Source organism: Diadema antillarum, unplaced genomic scaffold (genome assembly GCF_040938485.1).
Source record: "Diadema antillarum isolate AM-2024a unplaced genomic scaffold, OU_Dant_1.0 seq00002393_RagTag, whole genome shotgun sequence".
Lineage (NCBI taxonomy): Eukaryota > Metazoa > Echinodermata > Echinoidea > Diadematoida > Diadematidae > Diadema > Diadema antillarum.
The window spans coordinates 1-12923 of NW_027273004.1; the positions used below are offsets into that span (position 1 = coordinate 1).

Sequence of the window (12923 nt, forward strand, 5' to 3'; positions counted from 1 at the left end):
GGTGCTGTACGATGCTGGACATTGTCATTTACTAGTTCATTATTTATGGCTCTCTTACATACATACATGTACATAATTTCAACTTGACTGGTTAAAGTGTGATACGGGAACAACACATTTTTGATGGACTAGTGAAAGAGAGATACAAAAGCTTGTGCCTAGTAGTAGCATCTGAGAAAGTGCTTACACCATAATATGTCTCTTCAAATGCCTTTACAACCTGTACATAGATTGCACATGAGGAATTGGTCTCTTTTGGTCTAGGGTCTGTAAAAGACAAATAACCAGCTTCCTTCACATTCCTATCGCTATCAAGAACAATTTCAGATTTTGACATGAAGAACATACAGAAATATTACAGAAACTATTTTCAAACTTGAAAAACAATATCTGGAAAAAAAGTTTGATATTCTAATAAATACAGGTCAAAGTGCAATACAGGCATGAGGTGAGTTGCAACTTGGTAGTAAACCTAGTCACTTTTATGGATAACAACTGAACTATGGATATCAAGTTTGATTACCCCTCCCCCCTCCACAAAAAAAAAAAAAATAGTTAATAAGTTGAAATAATATGATGACTTTATATCAACTATTGTTGTTTTCCTATTCACATACATGTATCACACAATTGCATAGCATGGGGCAATTGCTGCTGCACATATCTGCAAAGTGTTTGAATGCAGTACTACAATCTGCAACTTTTAAGGCTGAAACTTGATAAGAGGGAGAGATAAGAAGAGAGGTGGGGGAGGAGGCTACTCACCGAACATCATCTCGTAACTGCTGGTCCTTGAGGCTGCAATCATTGCTGAACTGGCGTTTCTCCAGCTGTAACTGCTTGACCCGAGTGCTGAGCCGAAGGATCTCTTCCTCTTGGAGGCGGAGCTGGTCTTTCATGGCAGTGTTCAGCTCCTCAAGTGCCTTGGCCTGAATACAACCACAGGTAGTATGACAAGTTTTTAAAGAGCCATGACTTACACTGATAAAGACTGTCATAAACTAAACCCTCCCCCTCCTTCAAAAGCAATATTTTCAAATATTCAGGCCTTTTGTTCCCTACTTTCAATTAAAGTTTACTTCTGATATTAGATACATATCAATGTATATGCCACAGATTTTGTGAGAATTATATTTCCGGAATTGGGAGTTGCACATAAATGTTTACAAATAGCTACATTTGTGATTGAAAACCAGAGTGTCAGAATGAAAAGTATATATATTATTCCTTTTGAGAAGAAAAGTTCATAATTTCCCATTTTTGAACTGATATACATGGCAACATTTTTGTGAGTTGCTAATTTTGCGAATATCAGTCAACTTGCAAAAACTCATGTACAAAAAACAAAAAAACAAAAAACACTGTAAAGTACATGATAGCATTCTTTTTTCCAAAATAAAAAGAAATGTCCTCAAAACATATTTCTTCAAGTGAACTTCTAGTTTCTTCAGTATTGCGTCCCCACTTAAGATGAAGAGAGAGAAAGAGAGAGTGCCTTGTGAGTCTTGCCAAGGAGCCGTCGGTTCCTGCCTGCATGAACTTCCCTCTTGTGTCTCTCATACAGGAGCTGGTTGTGCAGGAGCTGGAGCTGCCCCTTCAGCACATTGATCTCATCAGCTGGAGGAGAGCCACCATAGTGAGTCCAGTTCACAGACTTCTGGCTTGTTAGAGGCAGTCTGCCGATCAAAACAAAGCATGAACTTTCAACTCTACAAGCAATATAAAGAGCACAGAGATGTGATGCCTTTACAACTAAGTAGAGTAATGCCCTGAAGGGGGAAAAATGATATATGATATTCCCCAGTCACATTTTAAATATTTGAACATATATTTTGTCCTTTGGCAAACAAGTACAAGTGAGCTCATGAGTATATTTTCCTGCCAGAGAGAAGAAGAATAAGATAATGTGATAATGTAATGATATTACTTTTTGCCACTAACTCAACATCTCCATGGAATTTTTTTTTTTTTTACATTTAGTACTGCCATACCACGTTTACATTAATAATTGTACATTTATTTCTACCCTGTCTGTCAATTAACATCATCATTGGACATTCCCAGCTGCAGAAATTCCCATGGTAATATTGCTGCAGAAATCATCATATCATCTGTACATTGGAATATGCGAATTACACCGCATATCTAATATCAGAGAAAGATCAGCTGAAACTGGTTAAAATCATAAGATTTGCACCAAACCAGAAATGTATGAAGAAAACTCAACAAATCAGGAGAGAAACAGAAAGTTCTATATCCTGAAATGTGTTGCCAATTCGACAATTACACATGTAGGTACAAAATCTAGCTAATGAAGTATAACATAGTATAAAAACTAGAAATGTCACTATGGCGACTGGTATGCCTCTTCCAAGTTGCATGGTTCTCCCAATAGGTCTAGAGTATGTCTTGAACAATATGAGACGACAGTTTCACAAAATTGGCGTAATACTGAAATAACACTTTTGTCACAAATGTGTTGAGTGTTTACTTTCCTTGAACTAGGTTTCCTTTGGATGAATAGCTAAATTGTTTAAGAGAGAAAGTATTTGGGAATTTGTGCATTTTCACATGACCCTTGAACTTATGACCCCATGGCCCACAATTCTTTATATAATCACTAATGGCTCGGTCACAAATACCATTAAGAACTGCTATGAACGCCGTACGAAGGATTTTTAAACAATTTCGTACGATCTTCTTAAGAAGGCCGTACGAAACCAGTGTTCGTAGACCGTTTGTAGACCATTCATAAGTTCGTAGCCTGGTCAATGGACTTGTCCAAGATTTTTCTTTTTTTAACTTCGTACGAATCCCTCTCTTCGTAAGGTGGCCATACGAACTCCAGAATTCGTACGAACAGGGACATTCGTACGAACGCATCGTTTATACAAACCTTTGTGACCCTTGCATAACTGGCAACATCCATTTTCATCAAAATACTTTGAGCTTTTTAAAAAATATCGGGACAAAATTGTAACATTTCAACATTTTCACTTGACCTTTGACCCCATGGCCAAAATCTTTCATTACAAAATCCCTGTACAGTATTACCAATCAATTATAAAACATTACATAGCAATCATGATACATGTAGGATATGTTCTCAGACTGCAATACTGTCCGCATACCTTTTTGGCTAATATTTCACTTTTTTTTGAACTCAACAGAAATTGTATAATCATGCCGTAATTTCACACATTTCTCATGCATATGTGACCATTTCAGAGCAAAAAATTAAAGTTTCTACAGGCGAAGAAAAACTATGTATTATGTTATGTTATAATGAATTGTGTACAATGTATGCCCCTGGCACCCTCCTGGGGTGACCTTGGGGCAGAGTCATACAAACACTTACCTGCTGAGTTCTTTGTCATGGACCTCATCACTCATGGCAATATGCCTGTCTAGTATTTCTGTTGGTGAGAACACCAGGTGGAGAGGATTGGTCACACTCTGCACTTCGGATGATGTCACATGGTCACCTTTACTCCGGGAGACAGATGTGGCCATGTCCGAATGAGATGTGTATAGGTATGAAGGTGTGACAAGAGGGAAAAGGTGGCTGAATGCCATGAAGGCTTGATGGGCAGAGGTGTGGGCACTGCTGGTAAATGTGTAAGGGGACTCTATGCTGTCCACTGAGCAGTCTCTAATTGGGGTGAAACCTTGGTTGATGCTGGACTGCCTATGAAGAGTTTCTTGTGGTTCCTTATGGGTTAATTCTGTCTCTTCTGTTGTCTCTCCAGTGGCATATGCCGGCCTTACTCCTGGCTTTTCTGAAGAGGTATTACCAGCACATTCTTCACGAAAGAGTTTTTGACTGATCTTCTGCCCTCCTGGACTATGATGAGGACCCTCACTGATGCTATTTTGCTCTGCATTACACTGACACTCACCAGCCTGTACTGATGATTTGTCAGTGCTCTGCCCTTCTCCTGGCTTTTCTGAGTCACAAAGAGAGTCAGAGTGTTCTGCTGGTAGATCATTGCTGTCCTTCTCTTCTGCCATTTCATGTCCAGAAGGACCAAATGATCTGCCAACCTCAAACTTGGGTGTACTGTTCATCACAAAGCTGTAATTGGGGGTGCCATTCAAGGCAGTGCTAATGTAGTGTGTGGACTCCTTACTTTCACCTTTGTGCTGGTTTAAACCAGCAATGACCTTCGACATGAATTCCTCGTTGTGCTGTGGACTACTGACGATAGAAAACACCTCAGCATTGTTTGCATCCTCTGAAAAAAAAAACAAGCAAACATGCCAACATACACAGAGATAAATGGCATAAATGGCATTAGAATAAAAAGAAAATGGGAGAAAGCAAATAGCTACACATTACTAAAAGCTGAATTATTTTTACTGCATATTATGATTTTATGCAATTTTCTCTCATTATAGGTCTCAATATGTTTTTTAAACTATGAATTAAAAGTTGCTTTGAATGTAAACTGTAATGTTGGGCCAGAGGATGAAATCATACTGTATTCAATATTCTTAATTACCTCATTAAAAAAGTCATCAAAGCATACATGCAATTTCAAACTATATATATACATTGTATACATCATTGAAGGTGATTAACACCTGTCTGACATTTCTGTACTGGTAAAACATGCTCTTACCGTGGCAGGAGACTTTCCACTACCTATCATATTTGTCCTGCACAACTTTGCACAGTCCAACAAGTTTACCAAATTTGATTTGCTCTGCTTAAAAACTGGAGAAAAAGGTCCATCTGCAAGTTTGTTTTTGTTTTTCCCCCGATTGGGGGCCATAATGCACTGTTACCAAGGCAACACAATTCTGAAACTCTTAAAAATTTTCCTAGCAGATCACACTTACCATGTGTGCTAAATTCATTCTGCTTCATGTGAAAACTGGATAATTTTAATCTGCAGCATTTTGTCCATATTTGGGGGCCATAATGCATTGTAACCATGGCAATGAACTTTCCAGTACTCTTCAAAAATGTGTCTTGAACTACTTTACATCGATTTTTTCATGTGTGCATAGAGGACATGGGAAGGTACAGATATCATCCTGGCCCACATACTTTGTAGTGTACTCCAAGTATTTGGAGTATCACTACATTGTGGTGGCTTAAACTACAAAAGACAGCAACCAGAGTGGAAAGACAAGCATAAACAAACTAAATTGAATTGAAGAGAAAAGAGCATTTCATCACCTTGTTCTCTGTGGTCTCTGTGCTCAGCAGACAGATCTTTGATGACATTAGGTAAATCCTTTAGAGAGACTGATGTTCCATGCTCATCAGACGAGTCTTCCTGCTGAGCTTTATGACATTTCATTTTTTGCTCATTTGTTTCTTCAACAGAATCCTCCAACACTCTTTCTTCAAGCCCTGGTCCTGGCCCCCTGCCAGATGACTGCAGCGACCTAACCGTAGACTCTCGATTGCTGTTCTGATTTTCCCCTGGTTTACAGGCCTGACGCATGAAAGACGCTCGTCCGCCAAAGTTAAATACAGAACGATCAACACTCCCTTTTCGGATGGGGGATGTAGGTAACCATGCACCATTGGCTTCATAACCAGGTGTAGATGGAGCAGAAGTTGTTCTCTGAAGAATGTTCTGATGTCGGGGTAGAGCACTAGGGCCCTTGCGAACAGCTTTGCGAACTGCTTTGCTTGGTGTGTGTCCTTCACTGATGTTAAAGAGGCGCTGTGTCTGCTCCTCACCAAAAGCTGAATGTGGAGAGTCACGGGGAGTAGTAAGGGAGCTTGATGGGTCTCCATACCCCATTTGGAGAGAGGATGTTGTACTGAGGTCCATCAAACTGCCTCCAGGAGAAGGGGGGTGAGAGCTGGGAGGGGTGGTCAGTCCGCAATCCACAGCAGGACTCCACATCATGGAGAGGATGGCTTGAGAGGAAATCAGGCTGGACGTTGGGTCTGGCTTCTTTGGCAGGCTGGTAGGAGTCTGTTGCTTGGTGGATGACGCATGTTTTGTGTCACTTAATGATAGTGAATCTGTAAAGGTCAAACACACCATGATGTAATGAAAGATGACACATTAGCTTATTCTACTACACAGTATTATTGGCAGTGTTTTATTTTTAGTTAATTTTGCAGGTAGATTGATACCCATGAATTAAAAACTCACTAATGCCTCCTATAAAAAAAGAAGAAAAGGTTGTGTTCATCTATAGGATGGGAATTCACATACTTTTCTTCTAAAGAGATAATCTTTTATTTCTTATTCTGTCATCATAGTTTCACTTGTAAATACAACCACCCACGAAATGGTGTTACAAGTACCAGTTTACCAGTATTCCATATGACTAAGTTGTACTACAATGTACATGGTCTGATGAAGAAGATATTTCTATTCTTCTCTCCTTAAAACCTATAAGGCCCAAGCCCAAGGCACTCCAGGGAGCATTCTGAACCATTTGAACCTAGTTTCCATTCCCTGTAACTGAGAATGATTCCAAGTCTGTTAAAAAAAAAAAAAAAAAAAAACTAGAAATGTCGCTATGGCGACTGGTATGCCTCCGCCATAATGCATGGTTCTCCTAAGAAAATAGTGAAATTTTGAGGAGTTAACCTTGACCTTTGACCCAAAAATTCCCTCGATAATCCCTGCCAGTCAGTACATGTACCAAGTTCCATAAAGATACCTTGAACCATTTGCAAGATATGAACAAAAAAGTGAAACTTAAATGATTTCACCTGACCTCTGACCTTTTGACCTTTGACCTGATGACCTGAAACTTTCTCTGGAGAATCTTCATTTGGTAGTTCACGTATACACTAAGTTTCAAGAAAATACCTTCAGGAATTGCATTGATAAGGGGAAAATAGTGAAATGTTGAGCATTTGACCTTGAGTTTTGAGCTTTGACCTCTGGCCAATTTAACTAAAAATATAATGAAGTAATTGCCCCATCATATGTCATCATTTGACAAAGTTTGGTGAAACTTGCCTCATCCAATCTTGAGTTATCGCGTAAACGGACACAATTTCATGATTTGACCTTGACTTTTGACCTTTGACCTCAGCCGATTTCACCCAAAATTCAATTAAGTTATTGCCTCATTATACTTTACACCTGGACCAAGTTTGGTAAAATTCCACTCAATATTACTCAAGTTATTGCGTAAACAAATGCGGACGGACGTACGGACGGACGGACAACCCGAAAACATAATGCCTCCGGCACCCTTCGGGCGGAGGCATAAAAAACGGTGGGTTTAAAAACCAATCAGGAAATTTAAACATATATGCACTTCTATCCTTACCAGATTATACAACTGAACATTTCTAGCTGAAGCTATGACTAGAGAATATTTAATGCATTCATCTTTGACCCATCACCATTCAATTGGTTATATAAATATCAATTTATTACTACCCTGTCTATCAACTTACATTATCACATGACATGTCTATCAACTTACATTATCACATGACATTCCTATCAGAGGTAATAGCTGGAATAGACAGCTTTTAGCAAAAGTAATACTGTATACGCTATAATTTTCGCGTACATAAATTTTCGCGAATTGCCGCTGTCACACATTTTCGCGAGTGGTTAAATTCGCGATTGGGGGACCAGAGAAAATATGAAGTGGCAAAGAAAGTGTGAATCTTCAACTTACTAGCAAATAAGAATGATACTAGTTATACACTGCATGGAAAAAACTTACCAAACTCTGCGAACTAGTAAGTTAGAATTCAACATTTTTGAAGTGGTTAAAAGTCCATTGCGCTAGATTTCTGACGAGTGGTCCCCTTGCGATAATGGATTGGCTCTCTACACTGAGTATTCGTAAGTAGACGTGGACGTGCTAAATGTACGTAAACAAGCTTAGTCAGTATGGTCTGTTCGGTAAGCCATGACATGGTATACTAGTACTGAAATGTTCGTATCATCAAGGCAAGGGATTCATTTTGGAAGGTAAATATTTTCGCGTGTTGTTCATTTCGCGAATAGCTCCCGACTCGCGAAATTCGCGAAAATAAACCCCCCGCAAAATATATAGCGTATACAGTATAACCTTTCGACCCTAGCATTTCATTAAAAAAAAAAAAACAATTGTCAATTTGTTTCTACCCTTCCTTCCAAACAATATCACCACTAGGGGTATCTTCATATGTATTTACAGCTGAAAACTGTCCTCTTTTAACGATCAACTTTCAGTGACTTTTCTAACCTTTAGCCCAGAGGGATTTTTCCAAAAATGTATTCAGGGCATCTACATCTCATGTAGCATACCAAGGCCAGGTGTCAAGAAAATCCATAGAAGGATAGTCTCTTATATCACCAAAATGTAACTTAGGATGGGCAGACAGACAACCTGTAAAAAACATGTGTCCAGTAGCCTGCAGGGTAAAGGTATGAAGACGGTAAACAATAAAGGCCTGAGTGAAAGTAATGGCTCACCTGATGTTGTAACTGGTGATGCTACCTTACAGGCTGATGACACATTGCTCCTTGTTGCAGTATGTGATGTTGCACCTTGCCGAGACTCTGACAATGACAAGCTATTGGTAGAGTGGTCATCACATGTTGATTCTGTGGTATCCAAGGAAACACGGGCGCACTCCATCAAAATGTCATGGACCTCCATTTTCCTCCATCTATGGCATTCCACAAAAGAATATGTCAGTTGATAATCTGATTTTGTTTCTCGCAAGAAGGCTGTAGGGTTGTGCAACATGGGGTCTTTAACACATACTGGTATTCCATGGAAAATGTAATGCAGTGCAGAATTAATCTAATATTGTACAGGCAATTTAGGAGAATGAGCTATGAGAAGAAAGAAATTTGCGCAAGTAAAATACAAAACTCTACAAACCCAGACTCTATAACAGCAGCATCTGTTAGTTTGGACAATAAGAGAACATGACAACAAGTAATACAAGTTATAACTTCTACAGACTGTTGCAGGGGCAATTTAAAACAGTACATGTTTAAATGTCTTTGAAACATTATATATGTGTACACTGGCGACTCCACGATAATGGGACATTTTGAACGCTGTATGGTTTCGTTTGCATCAGTCTCATTATCAGCTCAGTGAGTGAATTGCTAACACTTTTTAGTGGTCCATCATGTCCAGGCAACAGCTAGAGATAGTTAACTTGATGAATATCAAACAATGTTGACAGTAGAAAACTGTGAAAAATTTCCCTAATTTTTACCGGTTTTTGATGGCATAGTGTACTGGTACATTTCTGGATATCATGAAAAAGCTATCAACTCCCCCTACATGTAAACATATTTATATTCTACTAATTTCTGCATCATTTCATTTACTAAAGACAGGAGTTTGGTCAATTTTACGAAAAGATGTTTGGTATGGAAACGGATAGGCCTAATCATTCAAAATAGATGGCTTGGCATAAATTTTCAGACATTTCTGTCCAAATGCAAGGGTATTATTACCCTTGTTACAATGTAACGGCAAACAATCAAAAGGTTATTGAAAGAAACAACTACACATAAGGCTAAAAGAGATTGCGTGCTCAATGTACATAATGTGAGGGAAACTTGCCACCCATGCCAGCCAGGCCAGGCTGGTGGAAATTTTCAAGAAAGCAATGTGCCACCAGACTTAACTGCAGGGCAAAGGAATTTGCGTACACATTCCTTCACACCCCATCAGGTTGTAAACAGCAGGAATAGGGGAAGATGGGTATTCATCATTGCTGTCTGTGCTGCTCCTGGCAGCTCCTACTGCAGGTGCATCAAACCATCACTGCTCCAGTTCATGGTCTTGAAAACACTGTTTTATATGTGTACACAACTGGGCCAGCCATTATACTACTGTATCTCAGATACACACAAGTAAACGAATCTGGAGCTTACTGATCGTATATCACAAATTATGATGTTAAAACAATGAAACATTTGATCCAGAACAAATAGCAGGAATTAATGAAATGACGGAAATAGAGTTTACAATAGTCAACAAACGAAAACACGCAATCCCTATGAGTATGTTGGAGCTAGATGATCAATTTGATGATGTAAAATCTGTTTAATATGATTCATGATCTGTACGAATAAAAAACAGTAAAATTTAAGGACTTAAAAATAATAATTAAAAAAAGATTATATATGTATATATTTTTTTTTCTACAGTTGGAATGACAACTAAAAACCATTTTTAAGTATTAACATTTTTCATAGGGTTTTAGTCGTGAGTGTAGGCTCCATCGTCACGTTTCCCAGGAAGCTCAAACAAAATGGCAGCATCCAGCTTCATGTAGGATCGTAGCACTTGATTGATTGAAGTACGCAAAATGATTTCAATAGACTGCACATCTGCACTACCATCTTTGCCACTGGCAGAGTGTGGAGCACTGATTAACCACCATGAGGATTCTTTTCATCTACATACATTTATCATAATCTCTCCAACAACTGCCATAAGGAAGACTTGGTATGTCCTAAAATAACCCAAAGTGAAGAATACTCAAAGAAGTGTTTATACCTTAACGACATGAGCTGACCATGGGCTAATACTGTACTTTAATTTTTCTCATCTACTATTGTGTAAGGGATCATACTTTATTGTTGTCTCTCTTGTGGGAGAGTGTATGATGTATATATGGGGAGCCCAACACCGTTGAATGTGAGTCAGGAGACTAAAATGCATTGATAAAGTTTGAAGTCCGAGATTGGATTTTGGACTACAGTGCACTCCCGTTATAACGAAATGCTCAGGACCAGCAGTTTTCTTTCGTTATAACGAAATTTCGTTATAACCGAACAAATACAATATATAACGAAAACAAGGAAACCACATATATACACTGTATATATCATATTCTGTTTGCTGAATACTCATCATACACTGGAAAGCTATGTGAAATGTGATGGGATAACTGTATCACAATAACAAACGCAAGTTCCCCTCAGAAATTGTGAAACGAACACACAGTGGTGTGAAGCGTTCACCCATGTAGAGACGCTATAAATGCTTGTTCCGCTACGTATTTTCGAAAGCAATTCGCATTTCGTTATAACGGAGCATATTTCTTTTGTTTTTCTTTGTCTGTGGCGCTCGGAAAAGACTTCGTTATAACGGAAATTTCGCTATAACCGTGTTCATTATAAGCGAATTTTTTACCATAGACTTTAATGGTGATAATTTTGGGACCAGAAGATTTACTTCGTTATAACGAAATTTCGTTATAACCGTGTTCGTTATAACGGGAGTGCACTGTATTAATAGGTTTCAGCACAATCTTAAATCACTGGAGTACATTTGCTACACTGTAATATCGGAGAGTATCCAAGTCACAGCTAATCAGAGAGTAGCATGCTGCTTGATGCTGTGGTTGATGATCCGAGAGAGCTCTCAATCTGAATCTCTGCATTCTTTTTATGACTGCAGGAGACATTCTCCTCTAACACATTTGCAATTGAATCCTGATTGATTGAATAGATTACATATTTAAATATATGTAAATTAACTAATCTCCATGAGAATGGGGGAGTGGTTTGACCAAGCTAGTATAAAGAAATGAAAAGAGCGGAGGAAGAATGGATGTGGATGGATATGGTATCCTTCATGATATGATGTATACAGCTGTTTAGATTGGGACAAGAAAGTGTGTGTACACTAATGGGCTGGTTTGTCCAAGAATGACACAACCAACGGGGGTGCTGCTGGTACACTAGGAACAAGGCCATTTGGTCAGGCAGTGGTTAGACAGAGGAAAGATGAGAAGGGTTACTTGAAGACAAACTTCGTGAGGTTGTTTCAGATCTGAGAGTTAAGTGTGGTCCAAAGAGAGCAGCAAACTTTGTGTACCTACTAGCTTTGGGTAGATACTACACAACACTACAGCCTAATTCTGAAGTGCAATGGTGAAGTGCAACACTAACCTTGTCAAGTCTGTCTCCTTTGATTTCTGCCCAGTAATCAATCGCGGATGCATCCGCACTCTTTCCAGCATGGGCTGAAATATGAATGTTCATTAGACAGTTCAATATCTCTGCACGAAACATGGAGATGAAAAGTAATAATGACTATAGTGAAACTGAAATATGTTATCTTTATCAAAACATCTCTCCATGTTTAAGCTGGCTTATATAAGCAAACTAATATCAAACAAACATAGCAGTAGAAGCATTTGTAAATACCGGACATCGAATAAAGAACATAAGGAATCTGAAATTCCACAAAATTAAAGGACAAGTCCACCTTCATACACATGTGGATTGAGTGAATGCAACAATATTAGTAGGACACATCAGTGAAAGTTTGGGGAAAATCGGACAATCCGTTCAAAAGTTATGAATTTTTAAAATATTTGCGCGGTCACTGCTGGATGAGAAGACTACTATACCTTGTGATGTCACATGCGTACAACAATATATGGAAAATAAAAAGAGAATTTCACAAAACTTTACTTTTTGAATAAAGTGCACATTTCTTTGACTTGTTACTGACGTATGTTTAGGGTAATATTATTCCCCCTGCCTTTTGAAAGAGAGAAGTCGAGTATTCTTTTGTTATGCCAGAAAAGTGAAAATATGTTGAATTTTCTTTATTCTTTCTTTACAATCGTTGTACACATGTGACATCACAAGGTATAGTAGTCTTCTCATCCAGCCTTGACTGAGCAGAAACTTCAAAAAAATCATAACTTTTGAACAGATCATCCAATTTTCTTCAAACTCTCACTGATGTGTTCTACTATTGTTGCTGTATTTACTCAACTCACATGTCTATGAAGGTGAACTTGTCCTTTAAACACTGTTTTTTTTACTACTGATGAGGAATTTCTGAACAACATATCTACACCTCTAGTAGAACACTTACCTACATACCTCAAGAAACATCCCCTCAATAGTTTTTCCTTTAATCACAAGAACAAGATCTGTGACAGACAGACTGACAGACAGGACAGTTGGACTGAAGGCAGAAAACATTTTGGGGCAGAG

The 12923-nt window shown here is 38.5% G+C and overlaps 1 protein-coding gene across 1 annotated transcript in view; it reads right to left on the reverse strand.

The window, feature by feature from the left end:
• Window positions 1-765: 765 nt before the first annotated feature.
• LOC139714710 (hamartin-like) overlaps window positions 766-12923 on the reverse strand; it is a gene marked incomplete at both ends in the record, with an annotated part of 29462 nt that continues 17304 nt past the window's right edge. Inside the window, 6 exons of the mRNA XM_071626384.1 lie at window positions 766-929; window positions 1496-1676; window positions 3359-4235; window positions 5186-5989; window positions 8406-8602; window positions 11862-11935. Of these exons, the coding sequence (XP_071482485.1) occupies window positions 766-929; window positions 1496-1676; window positions 3359-4235; window positions 5186-5989; window positions 8406-8602; window positions 11862-11935 (2297 nt within the window). The remainder of the gene's footprint in view (window positions 930-1495; window positions 1677-3358; window positions 4236-5185; window positions 5990-8405; window positions 8603-11861; window positions 11936-12923) is intronic.